Source organism: Diospyros lotus, chromosome 7 (assembly GCF_014633365.1).
Source record: "Diospyros lotus cultivar Yz01 chromosome 7, ASM1463336v1, whole genome shotgun sequence".
Classification (NCBI taxonomy): Eukaryota; Viridiplantae; Streptophyta; class Magnoliopsida; order Ericales; family Ebenaceae; genus Diospyros; species Diospyros lotus.
In genome coordinates this window covers 37,426,138-37,451,079 of record NC_068344.1, presented here as the reverse complement: position 1 = coordinate 37,451,079, position 24,942 = coordinate 37,426,138, and the positions used below count along the sequence as shown (strand labels likewise).

General features: G+C 34.0%; 1 protein-coding gene across 5 annotated transcripts in view; it reads left to right on the top strand.

Annotated features, from left to right (window-relative positions):
* LOC127806169 (uncharacterized) overlaps positions 1-23,949 on the top strand; it is a 34,719-nt gene extending 10,770 nt beyond the window's left edge. For 2 of the 5 annotated variants that reach the window (XM_052343267.1, XM_052343266.1), the window contains exons 5-17: positions 1,771-1,850; positions 3,721-3,759; positions 6,023-6,041; positions 11,821-11,874; positions 12,701-12,828; positions 12,910-12,978; positions 14,487-14,572; positions 15,363-15,472; positions 17,944-17,994; positions 19,632-19,690; positions 20,304-20,348; positions 21,863-21,937; positions 23,618-23,949. In XM_052343267.1, the coding sequence (XP_052199227.1) occupies positions 1,771-1,850; positions 3,721-3,759; positions 6,023-6,041; positions 11,821-11,874; positions 12,701-12,828; positions 12,910-12,978; positions 14,487-14,572; positions 15,363-15,472; positions 17,944-17,994; positions 19,632-19,690; positions 20,304-20,348; positions 21,863-21,937; positions 23,618-23,737 (935 nt within the window). In that variant the 3' untranslated portion in view covers positions 23,738-23,949. The remainder of the gene's footprint in view (positions 1-1,770; positions 1,851-3,720; positions 3,760-6,022; positions 6,042-11,820; positions 11,875-12,700; positions 12,829-12,909; positions 12,979-14,486; positions 14,573-15,362; positions 15,473-17,943; positions 17,995-19,631; positions 19,691-20,303; positions 20,349-21,862; positions 21,938-23,617) is intronic. The other 3 variants (XM_052343268.1, XM_052343269.1, XM_052343271.1) reach the window with 3 other exon arrangements.
* Positions 23,950-24,942: the final 993 nt, after the last annotated feature.

Here is a 24,942-nt window from a genome sequence, read left to right as displayed (position 1 = left end):
TCAAGGCGAGTCATGTCCAGTGACACGTTCTCCAACATTGGTCACCTATGTACTTGTCTAGGCATCCCTATGCCTATGGGTGTGAGACCCCCATTGCTATCACATAGCAAAAACATAGCACATACAAGTCTTACCGCAATTGTCAATGTTCATTCTTGACATTGCTACGACTTGGGACGTTTAATGATGTCTAGAAACTGTGATGCATCATCTCACATCTTTATAGATTATTCACAGTATACATCATATGGACTTCTATCTAGTTTCATTCGGTTATTACAATAATAACAAGAAACTAATAGAATGACTTCTTGTGAATTTGAATAACTCCTTATTCAAATAATAACATGATTACAATTGTCAGTGTACAACATGCCCAATCTGATTGGGTCTAGAGCATCTACACTAACAATTATCATATTAAAAACATGAATAAATTGAATTGATAATTTTAGAAGATTAATTACCAATATAATACTCATTAGATTGCTAATATTATAATTTAATGACAATCACTAATGATATTGATTATAAATTTTAATTCTTTTCTACAATTTCAGGAATTTTTTGCTATTAATACTGTTAATATTAATTATTCTGAGTAAATTACATTGATTACCCTTGAGATTTGGTTTGGATACAGATTACTACTATCATGTTTCAAAAATTACCCTAATTACCCTTTTCAAATGTTGTGTATTTTCTCTTGCTAGAGAAATATTATTGATTTAACAAAGATTTTCTGATATAAGGAAAATGAGTTGTATTGCCAAAAGTACCATTGAAATGAGTAAGTTGACTATCATAACCTTGAAAATTATGAGAATTTACCAAGTACCCGTAATCATTTTTGTTTTTATGCAATCCTATTTCCACTTAATTTTTTATACGGCAAAGTTATGAAATAATCTTATGTACAGAATTTCATAAAAACAAGTTTTATACATGCAAAATCTTCATACAACAAAAATTTATGCAAGTAAATTTTTATTATAGCTTTGTTTTAACAATTTCTATACAAAAAAGTTTACACAAGCAAAATATTTTCAAAGAAAGTTTTATGCAAGAAAAAATTTATACAGAAAAATATAAGCAAATAGTTTACTGTACATTTATATAAGTGTTTTCACGTAAAAAATTTTATTCATGCAAAACTTTGACAAAGAAAATTTTATGCCATCAAAATTTTTTATTACGTTTTTGTATAATAAATTTTGTATATCTTGCCAAAGTTCGCATCTAAGATGAGATCCCCTTTTAACATTTGTTTCAAGTTTTTTGCCTTCCTTCTCTCTTCTTTTTAGTGCTGAAGCATACTAAGTGGCACATTAAATTTATTAATTTGCAACATAAATTTAATATTTACCAACTTCCTACAGTTTTCATTTTGGCAGCACCTAGCTTGTGCCTCTTTTTGCTCTTGATAGGTTCAGTAAGTGCAATTCAAATAATAGAAAATGAAAGTATGGTCTAATTTGGTTGATCTGAGAATTGCATGATAGTTGCATGATATGTAGACTTCACTAGTAGCAAGAGGGTTTGCCATGTTAGCTGGTTATCCATGTTAGTTGGCTATTTGCTAAATTTCTTGAGCCTACCTGTCTACTGCCTCTATGACTTTAGATGTCACTATTGGCAGTAAGAGTTACATCAGCAATTAATTCTACCTCATTGATAATATGCTAGTTTTATCAATATGTTTTTCTGTCTTTACAAATTTTCTTAATGCATTTCTGTAATGATTGTTCCTCTATATCACATTATGAGAAGCAAAGTTGCACCATGGTTATCTCTCACATGCTGATGGCAATGGAGATTGGGTCTTAACTATATCTACAGCTTTATCTCTTGTAAGTCATGTTTATTTCTAATTTAATATTTCTACTGCTTATCTACTCATTCTTCCAGCAAAATTTGTAGAGCAGGAGCTAAAATATGTTTTGACACATTTTCGATAAATAGAGTGGCTAATTTAATTTCTATTTTGTGGTCAAATTTGAGATTTCTCATATCACTTTGCATAACTTGTGCTTCTTAGGTTGTTTTAATTGCTTCTTCTCTAAGGAATATTATTAGTAGAACAATTATGAGTGGATGGAACTAATTTTCTGAGAAAAAGTTCTTAGACTATTGTGTTATGTTATCAAAAGATTATCCTCGTCAATTGTTGTTGTTGAATTTTGAAGTATGTGCTTCTAGATAAATGTGGGAGGATAGGGCATCCTGGATTTAATATGATCAATAAGGTGGAGTAGATATGCTTCTTTTGTCTCATTTTGGTAGGTCAACAGAGGAAGCTATATATTTGTTGATGTGCCCAACTGAAAGATATAAAGATAAACAAAAGGATTATAGATCTAACAAAAACTTACAACAAAGTTTCTAGAGAAGTCTTATGAAGGGTTTTAGAGAAGGAAGGAGTCCAAATTACTTATATATAGGTTATTAAAGACATGTATCATGAAGTAGAAGCATGTATATGATGCATTAGAACCTGTGGAGGGGATGTTGAAGCTAATGGGATAACATCAAGGATTTACATTTACATTAAACCCTTACCTATTTATGCTATTTATGGATGAACTCACTAAACATAACCAGGTAGAAGTGGTGTAATATATATGCTATTTGCAATTGTCATTGTGTTTGTAGATGAAACAAAAGAAGGCATGAATATTGAGCTTGGGATATGGAGGACCACTTTAGAATCTAAGGGACTGTTCAGTTGCAAAAAACATTTTCTAATTTTTCAACTTCAAATTTTCAACTAAACATGCACCAACATTTTATGTTTCAAAAAGTAATAGCATTCATTTGCAAAAAATTTAGAAAACATCTTTTTGATGTTTTCCAATTCATAGTATAAATTTGAAAATTAGAAAATTGAGTTTTATGTTTTCTAATTGGAGATTAAATAAAATTGAAGTTGAAAAATTAAAAAATGTTTTCTACAACTGAACAGGCCATAAAGGTTGTAAGTTAGAATTAAAAGTGGATATATGGAATTTTTAAGTGTAGGTAATAATATGGTAAAACTAAAAGATCAAGTATAGAATTAAGGCTGAATGGTTAAGCCCCACGGGGTGGCCTTAGCGGTTAGCTCGGGGAGGTGGGCTAGCCTGGTCTCCAGGTTCGAATCCTCCCCCAGCGTAGCCACTGGTGGATAATACTCGAGTTTATCTCCTTGTCACTAAAGGGGTGGTGGGGTGGGGCGTCCGCAAGGGGACGTCATCCCAAGGCTAAATGGTTAAAATGAAAAAGTGCATATGACATTTTATGTTATAGACTTTATATTAAAATTCTATCAAAGCTAAAAGGAATTTTTTTTTTTAAGTAAGTGATAAAAGTAATTTTTTTGTAAATCAGCTATAAGACCCTTCTTGTTGTATGGTACATGATGTTTGGCAATAAAGCACCAACATGTGCAAAATATAAGCACAATGGGGATGAGGATGCTAAGATGGATGGCCAATTGGCCATATAAGAAAAGATAAAATTAAAGATGAGGTTATTTGTAATAAGATTGGAGCGGTTCCTACTGAAAATTAAGATGTGAGAAACATGATTAAGCGTAAACCATATTTTTCATATTCTCCAGTAATACATGTTTTTTTTTTTTGTTAGGTGATTCCTATTCTTTTTAGCATCCTTTTTATGCTCTTTTTTTTTTTTTTTTCCTTGGGCCTCTTCAAACAGTGCTGGTTTCTATTGTTCTTGCAGATAATAGATGTTCTGGAGTTTATTCCTTCACATGTGGCGGTATAGATCTTTCCCATTAAATAAACACTCTAAGTGACTGTTTTGGTTATTTGATTTGTTTGTATTATCATCCATCTCTTTTTCTTCTTCTTCTTCTTTTTTTTTTTTTTTTTTCTGTTGGAATTAATTGATACAACCTCTTATGTGCATTTGTTCGTTTGAGCACTTTCTTCTTTAGATAATTGGGTGAAGAAATTGACTTAGATTGGTATCTCATTCTATCCTGCTAGTTGAAGGCTTAAGATTTAAGGCCGAGTTTCTATACTAACCTGATGCAGAACCAAAAGAGAACAAGAACAGATTCAAAAACAAAAGATCACTCAATGGGACAATACATCCCAAGAGAGATTATATATTGTATTAATCTCTAATGGAAACATAATAAACCATAACGGAAACATAATAAATAAGATATTATCTAGGAAAGAAATAAATTAAAAATTGTAATTTTTATTTTCCCACCTTGATAATATCTTTCAAAAATATTTTTATCCATTCCCTCTATCATAACCCTTCTCATTTTCTACAATTTTCCCCATTTATCTTGTATCTTGATAAAGATGAAAACTGCCACACATAAAGTCTTGATCCCACTGAGGGTTGGCTACATTAATTTTAGCTTATCCTCTTGCTTTGTCTATGGCCTTATCTTATGTAGGCTCTTATGAATCATATCATAATTAAGAGTCTCCCTCTAAGTTTTTCTTTGTCTTCATCTACCTCTTTTGCTAAAGACTCAATTCCATTCCATCCATTTTTCACGTAGGATCATTATTGGTTTTCTTCTCACATGGCCAAACCATCTTAATCTTGTGTATAATGAAAAAATGAGGAATTTGTGGATGTAATTTTTTGATGTTTTCATCCTCTTCCCTATGGTGGTTCCTCAACAGGAGAAGAGGTGCAATGGCATTTCTCCAGTATTATATCTAATTTGTGGACAATTAGATGAATAGGTGACATCAAGGGATTGGTTAATTGGAGTGGAGGGCATGAGTGGTTGTCTTGATGTTATCAATATTTGACCAATGTTTTCTAATAAATTAAAGGAATAATTAAAAAAACTAGATGAGGTTGATAGAGTTCCCACTCAATTCTGCAGCTTCACTCTCCAAATCAGTAGATAACAATATGATTTACAGTGCTCAGTTCTAGTAAACTAATCAAAAAGAAGAAGAACTGAAAAAAAATGAAGAACAAGGCCAATTCGAGAGGGCCTCCACTCCCAGAACCTTCTTCAAAATCCTTCACACCCTCTCTCCTCTCCCTTTTGTATGGATTCCCCCGACGGTTACAACCACGTGAGATTGTTATTCCTAACCGCCTCTGACAATTCTACCCCTGTATTCTTTTCCTCAATTGCCTTCTTGCCTCTTTTCTTTCCCCTGCGCTGATACGTGTGTTGTATCGGTGCTCTATCAGAGGTTTGCCACAATATTCACCTTCCATTAAACTTACTGTTAACCTTACAGAAACCTACCTGAGGAGAGATCTTCATAGAAGAAAATCCCGCAAAATATTTAGTACACCTCCCAAGAGTATGTTGACAAACTTACAAGTCCAGAAAATAAATCATTTGAGGGGTTTTAGATGTCAAAAAGATAATTATGAGGGATGGTTTTAAATGATTTAGGTAGCTTTCTGTTAGGTTAGAAATGATTTAGGTAGTTTTCTGTAAAGTTAACAGTAAATTTAATGGAAAGTGAATATTACAGCAACCTCAGAAAACTATTTGGTTATACCACAGAATTCTCCTCACTGAATTCTTGCATTTCCTTTTCAATTTCTTGCATTTTGTTTTTCTTGGTTATTATAATTTTTTTAATATGGGTTGCTTACAGTATTATAATTATTATAGTTTTGGGTGTTTACACATTTCCTGCATATTGAATGTTTAATTTTCTCGAACTAGGTTGAGGATGTTATATTTTTTACTTTCCAGGCATATTCTTTTGTTTAATTTGTTTATTTGTAAAGTTTCCATGAGTCAAAATAGTAGTAAGTCTTTTTTTGTTCCTCATTTACCCTTTTCTTTTGCTTAAGAGTGAGCTGTTAGTGTTTTTATTTTTTTATTCTAAGTTTCTATTATTTTTAACATGTCATAATTTGATTGTCTGAACTTTCAGTTACCTGATATTCTTGTTGTAGGCTCTCTGATTCTAGATGCCACTTGTTTCTTTGTCACAGTTGTTGTTTCTTTCATTTTCTTTAATTTATAATTGGGAATTTGGTGATTGCTTACATTGAATTCTTTTTCATGCAGGTGGTTTTTGACCATGATGGTAAGATTTTTAGCCCCTCTCTCTCTCTCTCTTCGTGCTACAGATTCTATTATATCTTTGCTTTTGTATATGAGGAAATTGCTATCTACTCTCATTCTTTCTTTCTTTCTTTTTTTTTTTTGAAAAGGATGGTTCTAAGCTTCAATAAACTTAAAAAAAAAAAAAAAAAATGATTCTGTGACTCCAGTTACGAAATTTAACAATAAGGTCCTTATAGTTAATGAGAGGCCTCATCTTACTTAATTCTCAATCTGTTCTGCCCACTTGTAGTTACAATTCTCCCTTGGATGGGTAAACATTTGTGCTTTAGGTTCATGATGCTAACTAACATTCATAGAGCCATTTTTAATTTTCTTGTAGTTTTAACTTGTCTTGATCTCTGACTTATAGCTGTTGTTTACTCTTTTATAGGCTGGAATTATGCAAAATAGGAACCATCTTAATCTTGTAGAATATTGAGAAACTCCCCTTAATTCTTTTTTGCTAATTGTACTTCCCTTAATTTAAATTGGAAGAATTGTATACCATGTAATGGAAAGAATGTTATAGGTCAATCATACATTAGATTTGCTCAATGCAGAGCAGTTAACTGATGTAGTGTGAATGAGATAATTTTTGGCATCTCTCTTTATGAACACGATGGATTATCAAATAACATGAAACAATGTTTCAGTCAGCCTGAATATTTCTGTTGTTTAGTACTGCCTTCCAAATCATAATTCTAGCCTTAGCCATTGTAACTCATGTTAATGCTAATTGGCCTTTTTTTGAAATCGCTCATTGGGTATACTTACATAGCATTGAAGTGTAGTGTCATGACCCAAGGACATAGTAGTAATTAGATAATAATTAGATAATAAATGAATTTCCTTTTAGTTGTATGGTAGTTGTAGTTGTTTGTACCTAAAGGACAAATGCCCCCAACTGTACTAATTTAAATATTTGGCAGCCCAATTGGTGCTAACCATAGCTACCAGATCAGTATATAAGGCTGATCTAATCTCATTCAAGGCATAGAAGAATATTTTGAATGAAATCTGATTTCTATCTCTCTCAATTTCCCTCTCTTTCTCTCGGTTCTCCCTAATCTCCCTCTTTGTTCTGTTTTTCCCTGAGTCCCTCCCATTTCTTCTGATCTAACTCCCCCAATTCCTTCCAATTACCTTTTAAACCTATCATGAACCCTAGGTCCATGACATGTAGGTATTTCTCCCAGAGGAATCAAAGGGAAGTTTACCATGTTCCAGTTGAAATTCCATTTGCTTGTATTATTATTCTTTTGTTTTACCCCAAAACCAAAACCAGCTGAAGAGGAAGAGAGGAGGGGGTGGGGGTTAGTTACCTAGTATGCGCTTTAGTCAGCTTGCCACCTAGAGGGGCAAGTAGCCAGCCCTTTTTTGCCTCCATGTTCTGTTACTACAATTGATTATCATCCAATTATTTGAATGATTATTGTATTTTCCGAATAATAAGTGGGTACATTCTACTTAACCATTGTAATAACTCCCTCATTTTCCTTTATCTGGTGAAACCAGAAACTGTTTCTTGTGTCACATGCGTTAATATTTGTTCTTATGATGTGATAACGGGTACAAATGTTCCTTTATTGTGTTAGGTAGCACCAAAGTAACACTTTTCTTTTATGCTATTTATACTGTGCATGAGTATAGAATGTGTAAACTGTGGTTTCCACCTATAATACTATGACATGTATTGCTGAATTGTTCTTTGAAAGCATGCTTACTTTGCTCTTATTTGAGTTCCTGGAAGGGGAGTTCCACGAGTTTGAGATTTCTATCAGTTTTGTTGTTCGAAGAGTGAATTTTTTCTAAAATGTGTTGAGCTTTGCTGCTGAAAAGCTTTAGGAATTCTTTCCAACTGGTAGTATTTATTTGCAATAATCTTGCTTTTCTGTTTTTCTTTTGTCCCTTGGTCTTCCTGGAGGTGCACTTGGCTATCTTCACATCATTCCCAGTTCTTGAATGAAATCCAAATGGAAAACAAGGCTATCTTTGCAGTGTTATTTTGCTGACACCTTGTTTAACCATTGACAACAACAACAACATATCTAGCCTTTATCCCACTATGTGGGGTCGGCTGCATGAATTCTAGACTTTTGTGCATTTCTGTCTTTTGTCATATCTTCATTTAGGCCCATACACTTCATATCAAATTTTAATATTTCTCCCAAAGTCTTCTTGAGTTGGCCTCTACTTCTTTTTTTGACTAATTGTTATATTTCATCAACTCTCCTCATAGGAGCGTCTCTTAGTTTTCTTCTCACATGACCAAACCATCTTAGTCTAGTCTCTTTCATCTTCTCCTCGATTGGCACTACTCCTACTTTATTACGAATAACCTCATTTTTAATTTTATCTTTTCTAGTATGTCCGCACATCCATCTTAGCATTCTCATCTCCATTACGCTCGTCTTTTGCTCATGCTGGTATTTAACTGCCCAACATTCTGAGTCATACAACAAAACTGGTCTTATAGCTGTCTTATAGAATTTTCCTTTCAGTTTTAATGGGATTTTACCATCATATAACACCTCCGATGCATTTCTCCATTTTAGCCAACTTGCCTTAATTCTATGCGTGATATTGTCGTGAATTTCTCTATCTTTTTGAATCACTGATCCCAAATATAAAAAATGGTATTTTATTTGTATAATTTGGTCTTCCAATTTTATTATATCATTCTCCACTCTTGCATTCTTACTAAATTTACCTTCCATATATTCTGTTTTCCTTTTACTTAATTTAAATCCCTTAGATTCTAATTGCTGCTCCACAACTCAAGCTTAGTGTTCACTCCCTCTTTTGTTTCATCCATCCACACTATGTCATTTGCAAATAGCATACACCATGATATCTCTGTCTAAATGTGTTTAGTGAGTTCATCTATTACTAAAGCAAATAAGTATGGACTTAGTGCAGAACCTTGATGCAGTCCCATTGTAATTTTAAACAGTTCAGTATCCCCTCCGCATGTTTTGACCCTTGCTTCTGCACATTGATACATATCCTTAAGGGTTTGTATATAGCTATCCAGACTCATTTCTTCTCTAAAACCCTCCATAATACTTTTCTAGGAACCCTATTATAAGCCTTTTCTAGATCTATAAACACCATATGCAGATCCTTCTGATGATCCCAATACCTTTCTATTAGGCGCCTCAATAGCTATATAACTTCCATTGTTGACTTACCAGACATGAAACCAAACTGATTTTCTGAGACGTGTGTTTCTTTTCTGAGCCTCTACTCTATTACTTTTTCCCAGAGTTTCATGGTATGGCTCATTAACTTAATTCTTCTGTAATTTTCACAGTTTTGAACATCTCATTTGTTCTTGTATATAGGAACCAAAGTACTCTTCCTCCACTCATCTCGCATCTTTTTTGATTTAAGGATCGCGTTAAATAATTTCATTAGCCAGGAGATGCCCTCTTCTGCCATGCATTTCCATGCTTATATTGGTATATTATCCGGTCCCACCGCCTTATGATTTTTCATCTTTTTTAATGTTTGCCTTATTTCTTTTGAACTTATGCGTCGATAAAATGTATAACTCACGTTCCTTTCGGAGTTACTAAGATGTCCCAACCTAACTCTTGTGTCCCCACCATCATTGAATAATTTTGTGAAATACTCATTCCATCTCTCCTTGATCTCTCTCATTCACTAATACATTTTGGTTTTCATCTTTTATGCATTTCACTTGGTTTAGATCTCTTGTTTTTCTTTCTCTTGCTTTAGCTAATTTATATACATCCCTTTCTCCATCTTTTGTATCAAGTCGTTTATATAGATTCTTACATGCTTTTGACCTTGTTTCACTAACAGCTCTTTTTGTTGTCATTTTCGTTTTTTTTATAATTTTTTAGGTTTTCTTCATTGTTGCATTGATATACAGCCTTATAGCAAGTTTTCTTATTTCTAATTTTCAATTGTATTTCTTCATTCCACCACCAAGACTTCTTAAGGCTTGGGGCTCTACCATTTGTCTCTCCAAGGACTACTTTTGATGTGCTTCTCAGGGTAGTAGCTATTTCCCTTCACATTTGGTTTGTCTGTCCTTCTCCATTCCATTCCCTTCTACCTCTTAATTTTTTTTTGAAAATTAATTATTTCTCCCTTTAAATCTCACTACCTAATTCTTGGATTTTGTTTTATGTGATTTTTTCTCTTCCAATTTCTTACTTGGACGTCAAGTACCAAAAGTCTATGTTGAGTAGTCAAACTCCCCCAGTATCACCTTACAATCCCTACAACGTTACCGATCCTCTTGTGTCATGAGGAAGTAATCTATTTGGGTGGTTGATATGACATTTTTATATGTGATTAAGTATTCGTCTCGTTTTTTGAACTTAGTATTGGTTATGATGAGCCCATATGCCATAGCAAAATGTAGAATAGATTTACCCTCATTATTAATTTCCCTGAATCCATACCCTCCATGTACCTCTCTATAGCCGTTTCCGTCTCTACCCCCGTGACCATTTAAGTCACCTCCTATAATCACTTGTTAAAAAGTTGTCTAGAGTATAGGCAAATGAAGTATTAAATAGAAGTTGTAACCTAAAACTGTAATTAGTAAAAGTTATGAGGTGAAACTGTAGATATTTTATATCTTCATAGGGATATCCATCCACTATTATAAATAGAGGGCAAGGGGTAGCAAGAGAGGAAGAGTTCTCAATTTTTCCTGTTTGTAAGACTACTGGTCATCCTCTTGTGCGCTGAGTGTTGTGGGAAGAAGAAATCAAGATTGTGAGAAAAGTGATTCTTGGAGTGATCTGGTGGAAATCTCTTTGGTTATTTTCATTGTACTTGGGAGTGCTGTAACAAGAGGGAGTAGGGGACGTTTGTACTGTTGTAATCCCTCTTGGTTTCTAGTGGATTTGTCTCAAAGAAAAGACTGGATGTAGGATTGCACTTTGCAGTCCGAACTAGGATAATTCTGTGCTTCTTGGATGGTTTGATTGTTCTTTTCTTTCATTTCTTTGCTGTTTTCATTATCTGTTATCTCTATTTTATTGTGGTTTGATTTCCGGGTGAGGAGTGAAGAGAGATTGGCAAAACCTAAGTCTTGAATCGATTTTTAAGAGCTCCTAATCATAACATCACTTTCTCTCCTCTTGGTATCATTTGTATGAGTCCCTGTAGGTCCTTCCAGAATTTTGCTTTTATCTCCTCACCTAACCTCGCTTGTGGTGCATATGTACTAAAGATATTCATAGTCATTCTTCCTAGACCAACCTTCACCATAATAATCCTATCCCTTATTCTCTTTACATCCACTACCTCATCTACTAAGCTTTTATCCATAATAATCCCCACTCAATTTTTCGCTCGATCATTTCCTATGTACTATATTTTATATCCAGTTTCTGATAAAGTTTTTGTTTTTTTCCCTACCCATCTTGTCTCTTAAAGGCACATAATATTAATCTTTTTCCTAATCACCGCATCTACCACTTCCATAGCTTTGCCTGTTAATGTTCCTATGTTCCATGACCCAATAGCAAGAATGGTCCTTATTCTTAGCGTACATCTTTGGGGCAAATATTTTAGGACAGATGTGGTGGTATGGATGGCTAGATGTGACTAACCTAGATAGGAATTAGTGGCATGGGTTAAGTGATTCTGGTATCTACGCTGATCTTCGCATCTATACTCTTTGCCAACTAGAAAGAATGTAAAAGTTGTTGGTTTGGTTTTTGAGGATGTTGACTTTAAGCAATATTTTGATAAAACAAACTTTTTCTGTACAGGAGTTCCATTTGGTCAAACATCCATTTCATCCAAACAAAGTTTTATGGCAAAAGGTATGTTGTTTCAAATACCATATTTGTTTCATCGAAACAAAGTTTCAGGAGCCCAGCTAGATTGCTTGAAGGAACCCAGATTTGGGCTTGAGGTCCATGGAGGTAGAGAGAAGGGGGAGGTGGGGTTTCTAAGGGCAGAGTGAGGCATAAAGAGGGATATATATATATATATATAGAGAGAGAGAGAGAGAGGGGGGGGGGGGGACTTACAATTGAAATTCATCACCTCTACTGATCTCCGCAATTGACACTTTGCATGAACATCTCCGGTGACCACATCATGAAGGCTTAATACTATGGATTGAAATTCATCAAATTTGGGAGAGGGGAGGGGGTTCTATAGAAACCCCAGTTGACCATGATGGGGGTTTTTGCTGTCGTTGACAACCAGTAAGAAAGAGAAGGAGAGGAAGAGAGGAGAAGGAGAGGAGAGAGAAAGAGAAAGGGAGTGGAGAGAAAGAGAGAGAGCATGGTGGATAGAAATGGTTGTCAGGATTGGTGTGCGGGAGAGGAGAGAGACATTGAGAAAAATAGTTTAAACATGGGCAAATGTTCAATTCACCTGTTCTATTAACAAGAAGGGGGGTGGGTGATATTTTCGAAAATGCAGGGTGGTTGGTGTCTTTTAACCAAATCTCAAGGTGGTTGTGTGAAATTTACCCTAAAAATTATTGCTTGGTTTGAGGGACACAACCTAATTGCAAGTCTTTATTTTAAGATTCAATCAAGTTGATATTATTTCTCTATTTTTCTATTGCATATGTGAATTTATAAGTTGCTTCTTTTATCAAGTTCTTGTTCTTACAAATTCTTCAATCTTTTGAAGGCCTAAACTTTCGTCACACTCTTTACCCCGCCTACAAGAGCAATCGTCCCCCAACACCTGATACAATAGTTCAAGGCCTTCAATACTTAAAAGCATCTATTAAGGCTATGTCTATTAAAGTAATTGAGGCAAGTAACTCTGAACCACTGGTTTATAATCAGTCAGCTAAGTTTGTGGCTGAAGGAGACTTAATGTTCAGTTTAAGGCAGGTACCTGGAGTTGAAGCTGACGATGTTATTGGCACATTAGCATTAAGGAGTGTAGATGCTGGGTACAAGGTGGGTTTTTAAGTGTTTTCTTTTTTGTGGAGGAAAAGGACCATAACCCTCTTACTAAGCTTTTCTTTTGAGAGCTTCTATTTTCTGTCACTACAGTTCTTATTATCCCAGGTGATGGTAAAAGGTTGTTGACATATAATTACAAGCAAAAATGCAAGACAAAGTCAAAGAAGTCTAATGTTTCATACATCTGGATTGATGTTTCATGGAGTTTCTAATTTTATTGTTTCCAAGAACTAATGGAAATCTGCTAAGAGGAATGTTGTGTTACACTACCAAATATCCTTGTTTTTATGTAGCAAAGAATTTTTTTCACTTAGGGTTTTGTTTATATTAATTGAGGCAGACAGTTCAGTAGAGCAATACTACATGGGTCTCTAATACAGGCATTTTGGTGGCATTGAATAATAGATAATTTGAATGATAGATAACTGTTTTGGTCAAAAAGAAATGCACTGATTACGCTTCCTCTAGTTTCAGGAAGGAACCTTTCGAATATGACTTATTTTTTAGCTGACTTGATTAGGAACTTAATAGAACGTGATACCCCCAATGAGGGCCTTCTCGAAGATAAATGCATGGTTCAATCAAATTTTTAAACAATTCTTAGAACAATCTTTTTATGACTTAGGGAAGTCTTTATATGACATGATAGGGTTCCAATAAAGGTCATTTAGACTTTTGGATTGTTTTACAACTTTGTATGGATAAATATCTAGAATATATGTATATCTTTTGGTCATGGGGAAGTAATATCTTGCTTCTGTAGGCCTTGCATTGACCAACTCAATGTTTAGGGTGTTGATGTGCCTGAGGTGGTCTCAAGTTCAATCCCCTCGTGAACTACCTCATTCTGCCAACTGTGTCCTGGTTGTTCCTTGGCCATAACTTAGGGGTTGAACGAGGGCCTATGATGCTGCCAAGGAGGTCCCTAGTGGAGGTTTTACTCAAGCAATGGACGGTCTGGTTAGTTGCTTGGTCTGAATACCGTGTAGATGAAGCAGGTACACCCTGTTGGCAGCCAATGTACCTACCCTTTCAGGCAGTAATTGAAGAGCCTCACCTGGTTTTCTTACTCCTAGGGTTTCTGACTTTTCAAAAAAGATCAAAGCACAAAGATACCTTTAAATCCATAATAATGATAATATAAAAAAAGAAGACAAAACAGATGTTCATATCATGAAAAACAGATTCTAAAAACTCTGCTAAAAATCATATTTTGCTGTTTCCTCGGGCACATCCACCATGTCCTCAACCCATGATAACACATATCTGTTGTATTTCTCGTGTGTCCAAAAATAAAATGAATAATGAAAAATTAGGACATGCTATTTGGCATGTCTGGTGTCCAATGAATACCAATATCTGATATGTGTCAGTACAGCATCTAAAATGATGTGTCCGTGTTTCTTGTAGGTAACAAACAATTACTTGTGGAATAATCTTATGCTGGACAATGTTGTATTATTATTTTCTTCTAATTTGTGCTTGTGTTGCCTGGGCTATAGGTCCGAGTTGTCTCCCCAGACAAAGACTTTTTCCAGATTTTATCTCCATCTCTACGTCTTCTGCGAATTGCACCTCGTGGATATGAGTTAGTATCACCTTTAATTAGTGTATTATACTGTTTTGTTTATCTTCGCATTTCAGTTAACTGGCACATATTTTCTTTCTTTTGAATTCTGGCTACCATTCTTCTTTTCTTCTGTATCATTTTGATATACAGACCGCTTGAACTAGAAGGGGGCCAAGTTATCTTTGGTGCACCTTTGTGTACTTCACTCAAGGAATAGTACCTCTTGTACTGGTCAAATTCTTTTCTTTGTTTCTGGTTTAATTCATATCGTTCTCTAAAATTCGTGTTCTCCATATAATAACTTCCACTGTTAGCTGATGAAGTTTCAGAAATTTGCTGAAAAGTCAATGCAGTTTGATTTCATATCTATCTGTTTAGGGACCTCAGATGAGCAATCCATGAATAATCCACTAGAGGAAGATGACACCAAGAAGTTTCTCACAAAACTGTTCATGTGCTACACTCACAGAAATAGCACCTTCTGTAGTGGTTAAATGTTTTGCCTTATTAGTTGTTAAATTGTTCATTTTCTGACATTGGCTTTCTCCATCCAATGCTTTCCTTTTTGGCTGAGGGAGTAATTGAAATATGCTGAAAAGGTCTATCAAAGTGTGGAGATGGATGGAGAATTTCTTGTAATAGCAAAATCTAAGATCCATGGGTTATTTGTTTCACATTTATTGTTATTTCATTTTGTTTTATGTTTTGCTGTTTGGTCTCTTTGTTTTCTTTTGCAACTAAGTACTTGATATGTATAAATGTGTGTTATATAAATTTTTGTAATGGATTTGTGGGATTCTCTTTGTAGGATGGTTTCATTTGGAATGGAGGACTTTGCTAATAAGTATGGAGCATTAAAACCTTCTCAATTTGTTGACGTAATGTCACTTGTGGGTGACAAATCCGATAACATACCAGGTTGCTCTTCATTTCTTTTAGGAAATATGTTCCTACAAATTGACATCTGGTAACTGTACCCTTCTAGAATTGTTTTTGTAAGGATTTTGTTACTGTATTGTTAATGTAGTTGCAAGTATACAAAAACAGGGAGCTAGTTCTTGTACTTTGTTTATACTTGGGGCTTTATCCTTTAGTTGCACCAAAGCATTGCGATGTGACTTATTTCATATCGCATGGAAGCTGTAACACAATTACTGGGACTTTGAAATGACTGATGGGAGACACTTAGCGCTTCTTTAATTGAGGAAAATGATTTTCAGTTTTCTATCTCTAATTTTTTATAAAATTTATAAGGCTTGTTTACTTATGGAGAATGTTATCTGTTTTCCATCTCCAGTTTCTATATTTGTTTCCATTTCTACAGAAAATCAGAGAAAAAAGGAAAATGCGTTCATTTTTGTCAAAATATGAAATCAGTTTTAGACTTCAGGAAATAAGAGAATGCGTTCAAAATCATGTTATTTTCTATTTGAGAGCCACAACCACCTTCTTTTCAAATAAGAGGAGAAAACTTTGAATGACAATGATGACATTCTGACGATCAGCTTCAAAGGAGACGATGGGTTAGAGACGACATTTCGATGTTCCGATAGTTAGGGGGGTTGTGAATGTGCAAAGGAGATGATGGGAGGAGGGTGGCTGTGAATCTGGGAGAAAAGAGAAGCAAAAGGGAAAAATGTTGCTAACAGGATTCAAAGTGGGGCTCAAATTAGAAAATCATGTTTTCCCCAGGAAATAAGTTGAAAACAACGTAAATTTTATAAAGGAAAAGAGTAGAGAACATCTTTAAGATGTTTTCTAAATTCTAGTACAATTTTAGAAAATTGAAAATTTGTTTTCTATTCTCCAATTTAGGAAAAAAATAAAACCGTTTTGAACAAAGTTTCCAATTTTCTATTTCTGTAGAGATATTTTCTAGAAATTACTCTAGTTTCCCACAAGTAAACAGGTCCCTAGTTTTTTATTTTTTCCATAGAAAATTTGGAAAATGTATTCAAATGTTAAAAGTACAGGAAACTAATTCCCAATCTAAAAAATTAGAACATATGTTCAAAAAATAAAGAGAAATTTGGGAAACTTGTATACCTTGTGTTAGAGAAGGAGATGAAGATGATTTGGAAAAAAATTGTAGTGATCTGTGTTTCCCAAATCTCCAAATTAGCAAGGACAATTTGGAAATGTCATTTTAGGAGTTTTCCAAGTTCAGTGCAATTTTGGAGAACTATGTTTTCCAAATCTCCATTTTCTATTTAGAAATTTTTTGAATCTGAACAAGTTTTTAAAATTTCCATTTTCTGTGGCGTAATTTTCCAGAAAACTGGGATTGCTTTCTACAGCTAAACAGCCCCTTAGGTGAGATTAGTTATAAGGGACTTACAGAAGAGGACGTAGATAAAAATGACCGGGGACCTAGAATTCATGTAGTCGACCCCACATGGTGGGATAAAAGCTTAGTATGTTGTTGTTGCCTATTCATACAAGTTGTCATTTTCCTCTTGGGTTACTTGTTTCCACTGGTGCCATTTTCGGATGTATTTATCATTTACTTAAAACAAATGAAATTAGAGCAGTTTTAAAGCTCATCCTTCATGTATGCAGTAACTCTCCATTACTATTATCCCCTCCCATTGAGATGCTAATTGATTCAGTAGTTTCCTATATGTGAATTTTGAACGTTGACAAGAATTTTCAAAAGAAACTGTAAATTGTCTTATTTATGTTCTTTGAATATCCTCATGCAAGATCATAAAATTACTGTTCTCTAAATGCACTTGACATTGTTAATTTCTTTATTCTCAAAGGTGGATCGGATTGGGGATATGGATCATTCAAGAAAAATTAAGATTAAAGTAGAACGTAGTTGACATTGATCAGTCTTGTCTTTAGCTTCCTCAGTGCTTTCAGCCCTTATGCTTTCCAAGCCTCCCAATATTTGTTGTTCAGTGGACAAATTTAAGTAGTTTGTACTGATTTTGTGATTAATGAAACTATGAGAGCTAGGTTGGACAAGTTATGAAAATAGTCTATCAAAGCTGCTAAGATAACTTTTGTTTTCCAAAAAAGTGTTTCAAGATTTAGGCCAGTGGGAAAAGAAAAACTTCCAATGTAAAAATTTGGCAAAGAAAATAGTTTTTAAAGTAAAATATTTTTCATCCAGCCACATGAAGCACTAGTTCTCTTCTTTCACTTCTGTATTGATACTTATATAGTATATATGTGTTTATTTTGCAGCAAGCCCCAATGTCCTCTGGTTTAAGCCTTGGGAGGATATTTGTGTTACTATATCTGTTGTTATCTAATTATTTAAGTCCTCCTTTGAACTAGCATCAAGAGTGGATGCTTTCAGACATAATATAGAGTGTCTCAGTGCTACTTAATAATGGGAATCTGCTTGTAGTTTTCCATAAATTGATTGATTGTGAATGCAGGCGTTGAAGGAATTGGGGATGTGCATGCTCTGCAATTGATCACAAAATTTGGTATGTTAGAATGTCACGTCTGTTCTTCTCTTGTAAAAGGGATGGCATGTCACTACGTGAATATAAAGTTTGTTGTCTTTTTGTCTGGATGGCATATCTTTTTGCATCTGCCACAGCATATCTGGCAAGCTATGCCCATGATAAATTAGTATTTTATTTATTAACATTGGGGGGGGAGGACACATGCATCAGTAACTGGGGAAGAAGAGATGAAAGTCAAATTTCATTTTTTTTTTCAATTTTCATTGTTGACTTAAATGGCAGAAAAATGAGAATTCACCTCTGCTTGATTTTCAAAAAGATATTTGTTACTCCATGGGTTACTTGGTCATTAGTTGGAGCATTATTAATTAACATTTTTACAGGTCAAATAAGCGTGCTTTCTGATATATTTAATTCCTTCATTACAAGATATTTTATAATCATGAGTCAAGGAAAATCAATCTCATTAGTGCTGTGCAAACCACTTTGTTCGCTCATCTAACTCACTTTCTCGACTACATGGAGTTGGTCTACTTTTGCATTCTTGATGCCTGTTTGTGATATAAACCATCTTTGAGGGCTTTCTACATCAGAACTACTATCTAGGAACCAAGTTGAAGAGAAGGGTTTATTTTCTGAATAGGGGACTTCTACAAGGGGACAGTTGGCTTATTTTTCCCTATAGAATATCTTGGCAATTGACCTTGATGTTGTTGTGTTGTATTCAAGAAACTTTCCTAGCCCTGATTTCTCCATGAAGGACCTTCTGACACAAAGCTGAACTGAACTACTTCCAAAGGTTTCCTTTGATTTAATCTCAGTTACATTGCTATGAAGGGGAAATGGGTTGCCAAGTAGAAATCAATGCTGGATAGAGAATTTCAATTGGCTAATCTAATATTCATGCTGAAGCTCACGTTTTAGGTCTTTGCATTCCCATTTTATCTTGTTATCCCATAACACAACTCATGTATCAAGATGGACAAGAATAAGAGATTTGTTTGATCCTCTGTCTGTTTTGTCAGGTTCACTTTTTTACGTTCATATAATATTCCAATAAGCAATGCCATTTGCCTGTCAATGTATTAGTGAGAAGTATAATGTGAAGTTGGAAGTCATAGTCAACCGAGTCTCTGAGATCACTTTGGTCATCAAACTGTTGCTAGGTTGATCGACAGTATTCCCAGTACCTTGATCAGCATGGAATGGCATTGGGAAGTGCCCTTATTTAGAAATGTTGCTGTAGAATGAAATATCGGTCTCCTAGTCTTTCTTGCAGTTGTATTTTGTGTCATGTGGCAAGTTGCATTTTCGGGCTATATCTTCTGCATCTATTTACAATCTTTGTTACCATTTACCTTCAAATGAAATGACTGAGATTCAACCTAAAATGCATTAATCATTTGCTAAAACTTGCTACAAAAAAAATAAATAAATAAATAACATTGCAAGGTTATATTGTCTATCAAGTCATTAGATGAAATAAAAATTCCATGATACAGTTCAGAGGTTAATTCAAGCATGTAGCTATTAAGTTGCTATAATCTTGTTTACTCTTTGCTGTGGCTCATTTTCTCTTTCCTTTGTCTTTAATTTTTTTCTCAACGTGTGACAACATAATTTTGTAATGCATTATCTATCTTCTGCATGCCTAGGTTCGTTGGAGAATTTATTGCAACAAGTGGATCAAGTTAAGGAGGAACGTATAAGAAAGGTCGGTAATTATTTTCAAAGGTCTTGTATTTTCAGTTCCCTTCTATTATTGCTGATTTGCTGCTGGATTGAGCTCATCTAATTAGATTCACCTAGTTCAGTCCTCCTGGGATTTTCAAAACTCTCTCTCTCTCTTTAAGATTGGATTGCTATGTTTTGAGTACATCAGGGATGCGCTGGAGCTGAATACCATATCAGTGGTTCTCAACATTCTTAACTATTAATTTTGGACAAAATAGCTCTCTAAACTGAGGATCTAATTATGTTGCTGATCCAAGATGTTTCCGATTATGGATTTTATGATAAAGAACCATGTCAAATCTGGTCTTCCTCCAGTGCTAGTCCAAAACCCAATAGCTCATATCTGCATGGCTTGTTTATCATATATACTAATAGTTCTTATGGTCCTTGAGAGATAGGGAGAGAGAGAGAGTTGTGAAACATATTGAACAATGGTTGGAACCAGATGCTTGTTGAAGTATGTCATACTTCTGATTAGAGGCCTATTATTGAATAATGCCTTTTTGGTTGGTAGAGTGTGTAGTCTTTTTCATTTAAAGTAAAAAATAGAAGAAGATGGTAACTGTCTCTCTTAATTCATTTTTAACTTGTAGGCCTTGATATCAAATGCTGATCAAGCTGTTCTAAGCAAGAACTTGGTAACTCTCTCCACCACATTTTTTTTACATCAACACCTCTCTACACCTTACCTAATGTGTTTTCTTGTAAATTTATTTCTATGAAAAATTACAATACTGTCTGCTGAGACATTTTCCTATCTCTTACATTCTATTTTTGACTATTCATGTCTCAAGCGAAATGCTGCAGCATCTTGTATGGAGGCTGTGTGCACCACTGTTGCTAATAGCCAACAGTCTTATCCTTCTGTCTTCTAATAGGATTGCCAAATTTTACTGAGTTCCCTTACTTCACTGCAAGAAGCTAAGAATATTCTTATTTTATGTCCAATATTTACTAGCTATTTTTGAATCCTAGACCACAGAAGATCCTAGGTGTTATGTTTGCTTAGTAATTTTATTGAGACATGATTGTCTGTTTACAAAACTGATGTAACTATGGAGCCTCGCATACGCTACTTTCCAAATGTTGGCGACATTTTGTCATAAAACATCATGGGGAGACAGCAATTGCACTTTCTGTACTGTATCCTTAATCTTTTCTGGAAAGAGGTTCCTTGCATGTCCATATCTCCTTTTGCAAGATACTTCAAGGTAACATTTACTTCTCTGCTTTCATTGAATAGTTTGGAGAAATACTTTCAAGTCTCCTTGATCACCCTTCATTTACCAGCACTATTTGGCCTTCATTGTTTTGTCTATTTTATTTGGCTTGAATTCTTTATTTTCTTTCTCTTGCTTTAGCCAGTTTATATATATCCTTTTCTCCTTTTTGTGCGTGTGTCAAGTTGTTGGTACAGCCTTTCATAAACTTGTGACCTTGCTTTATTAACTTCCTTCTTTTTCCCTTTTAAACCAAAATATACATATGTGATTTTTCTCATTGGGATATGCATGCAAAGTCTTGTTATCAAGCTCTCTTGATCTTGATTTTTCTTATATGTCCTTTTCTCCACCACCGAAATTCCTTTTTATTTTGGAGTCTGGTCTTCTTCCTTCATTCACTGCTAGAATAGTCATTTTCGTTGTTGGATAGCAACAGCCATCTCATTCTGCACTGGATTAATCCCACCTTACGTAATCTAGTCACTTTTTCATCACACTTTTTTCTTGAAACTGGTTTTCTTTCACTTTTAAATCCTACCATTTGATTCTTGGGCTTCACTGCTTATCATTCTTCCCTCATAGATATTCTTATTATAAATTCAATATTTCATGATCCGATACTTGCATTTTTTTGTGAAAATTTGAGAACCCTTGCAAATTTAGAACTAATTCAGACGCTGATGCAAAGTTCAGGACCATTTTTCACTGAACTTGGCTCAGTACAGTCTGTGCACTGTAAAGAGGGATACACCCCAAGGAGATACACTGTTATTATATTCCTTGGGCATTCATTCGTGAGATAAATGTGGAACTAATTACATTCTGCATGATCTGGTTTTGCAGCTCTCTTCTTTTTCAAGAACTTAGTAATTGAGTAATTGGCTGTTCATTTTCCATAGTGTGGTAAGTAAAGGTTTACTTTGTTTCAGGCACTGCTACGGTCAGATCTTCCATTTTACATGGTTCCTTTTGCTGTCAACGATCTCATATTTAAGAAACCACAGGTTTGTATTTTGTATCTTCTTTACTTTGGTGATAAAGAAACCACCGACATGAAGCTATATAAATTGAATCTTTCATCTGTTTATCATCTGCATATTTATCAACTCTGTAATTGTGGTTTTGCAAGCCATTAACTTCACCAGAGCCATATACCATGGCATCTAAATTGGGCTACTCTAAAATTAGTTTTTATCTAGTAAACCCAGGCATCACATGTAGGGTTGGCAATGGTTCAGTTTGGTTTCGGTTTTTGCCAAAACCATAACCAAACCAAACTTAAACTACTAAAACCAAAACCAAACCATTACCTATTGGTTTTAAAAATTAAAAACCATAACCAAACCATTCGGTTTCGATTTTAACCATGATTTTTTTAGTTTGATCCATACTAACAAACAAAGACAAACTCTTACATATAGCATTCATAAAAATTTTTGATAACTCCATAACAAACAAAGACAAACCATTACAAATTAATTTCAAACTTCTTGGATGTAATTATTTGATAATAAAAATAAAATAATTTAAGATTAGGTTTTATTTTTATTTGTTAATTACTTTATAAATGTTAAATATTTTATATATTTGTAATGCATTAGTTAAAATACTTGTAAAAAAATGCATTAGTCAATATATATTATGTGTATATATGATATATTAAATAAATAAATAAATATCTATTATATATATGTATATTCGGTTTGGTTCGGTTACCCACACATTCGGTTCGGTTTCGATTCAGGTTTTGGTTTGAATTTAGTGAAAACCATAACCAAATCATACCCATTGAAACAGTGTTTGATTTTTTTCTAAACCAAACCATTACCCAATCAAACAGTTTTTAACCACGTTGATCGGTTCGATTTCTCACGATTTTGGTTGCAATTGCCATCCCTAATCATAGGAGCCAGATTGAAACTCATTTAGGTTTCTTGTCTCAGTCTATGGCAGTGGGTTCTGGATTTCAGTTCCCTCATTATTTTAGCATGGTTTCCCAGCTCTGAAACTTCTTTGATATTCTCAATGATGAACTTGACCTGCCTGAGCACACATTTGTTAATCTGGTCCATCCTTGTCACTATGTGTTGTGTGCAGTTCCTTTCTAGGTACATTGCTTTGCTGTTAATGATAGCAAATGCAAGTCTTCTCAGTGTGCCCTTACTTAAACTGGTTCATTTCCCATTTTCATTTTCATCACTCCTGGAGAATTCCAATTATTCACTTCACTCACATAATATAGACTGCTATTCTTTACTTTTTTTCTGCATTTGTTTGTTGGCAAACCATATATTTATCAATGGTGTCTTAAGACTTTAAATTTATTATAGTAATTTTTGCGAATGGTCCCTTGGTCGCAGACAGACCTCTCAGAAAATGTTAAAGCAATCTTCTGCCTTGCAGTTTTATCTTCATCCATCTCTGCAAATTGCCATCTCTTCTTTTACTTGGAACCATTTGTGCGTGCTTGTCATTTTTCTTCAACTTCCTTGGCATGCCTCTTCCTTGCAATTCGTCGCGCCCCCTTTGGCTATCATTTTGAAGAGTTGAAACATATCAAACGTTTTCTCGCACTTGCACTCGACCTAGAGCGATCCACCAACGAATAATGTCTGCGCCCCTTGCATTTAGTGAAACTATGTTCTCCCAGCTATCTTACCAGTGGTTTGATTGTGCAAATACAGGATGACGGGGAGAAATTCACAAGCCTGTTGACAGCCATCAGTGCCTACGCAGAAGGATTTTCGGCCGATTCAATTATCAGAAGAGCTCTCTTTCTGTGGAAGAAGCTTGAGATGAGATGAGATGATTCAGGTGCCTCTCCCAGCAGAGTCTGTAATCCCCCCCAAGCCTGGCAGAGAATCAAGTTCACTTATTTAACTGATTAAGTGTAGGTTTAAAGCCAGCAATGCATGCCATATAATTAGGGTTTTTGGCATTACTTGTATGTAATTGCACTTTCATAGAGAATTGCATTGCATAGTTGTGAATGAGAAACGGTTATGGAGTTTATAAATACCAGGCTGATTAAACAACAAAATCTATAAGCTTGCATTACTTAGGCTCAACATTCATCGATGCTTGTTGAAACCGGTCCGAGTTGGGGTTTTGAAAAAAAATTGAACCAAATCGAATTGAAATTGTTCAAATCAAAATTTTACCCTATCAATTGAGATTTTTTATCGAAACAAATGAAATAAATAAGTTTGATTAATCGCTCAAAGTAGTTTTTTTTCACTTAAGTTGCATAAACAAGAAATGAATACGATATAAAATATAAATATAAAAGAGATATTTAAAAAAAAAAGAAACGTAAGTGTTTGGAGTAAGATATAATTAGAAAACATATAAAGTTTTTTTAATATAATTTATAATATATAAAATTATAAAAAATAATTATTCAAATTTAAAATAATTATAAATTTCACAATAAATTTAAATTTATTTTTTAAACAAATGCTTAGAAAAAATTAAAAATTTTAAATTAGAGATGAAAAAAAATTATCTCTAATTAGGTTAGAGACATAATTTTGGGTCTAAATTTGTTAAAAATGAAATTTTTTTCACCTCTAATATTTTCGTGAACACAAATACATTTTCAAATCGAAAGCGTGCTTTTAAATTGGAAAAGTATTTTTAACATTTTTTAATATTATGGAGTGGTCTTAAAATATTTTCGAAATTGTAAAAACAGTTTTAAAACTTTCTTTTTAACCTTTTTTTTGGTATTTTGAAAATAGAAATGTTTTGAAAACTTCAAAACAACTACTTTAAAAAGCTTCTGTTTATCATAATTTTTCACTGTCTTATCTTTTGTTTCCATTTTTTAAAAAATATGCAATGAAGATATAAATTTTATATATTAGGTTGAATTTATATATAAGTTCACTATATATATTGTACCAAAATTTGATAGATTCGAACGTTAGTCTAAAATTGGAATGAAATTATAAGTTTGATGTGGGTAATAAAAAAAATTAAAAATAGTCCAAATTTAAGGAAAAGACAT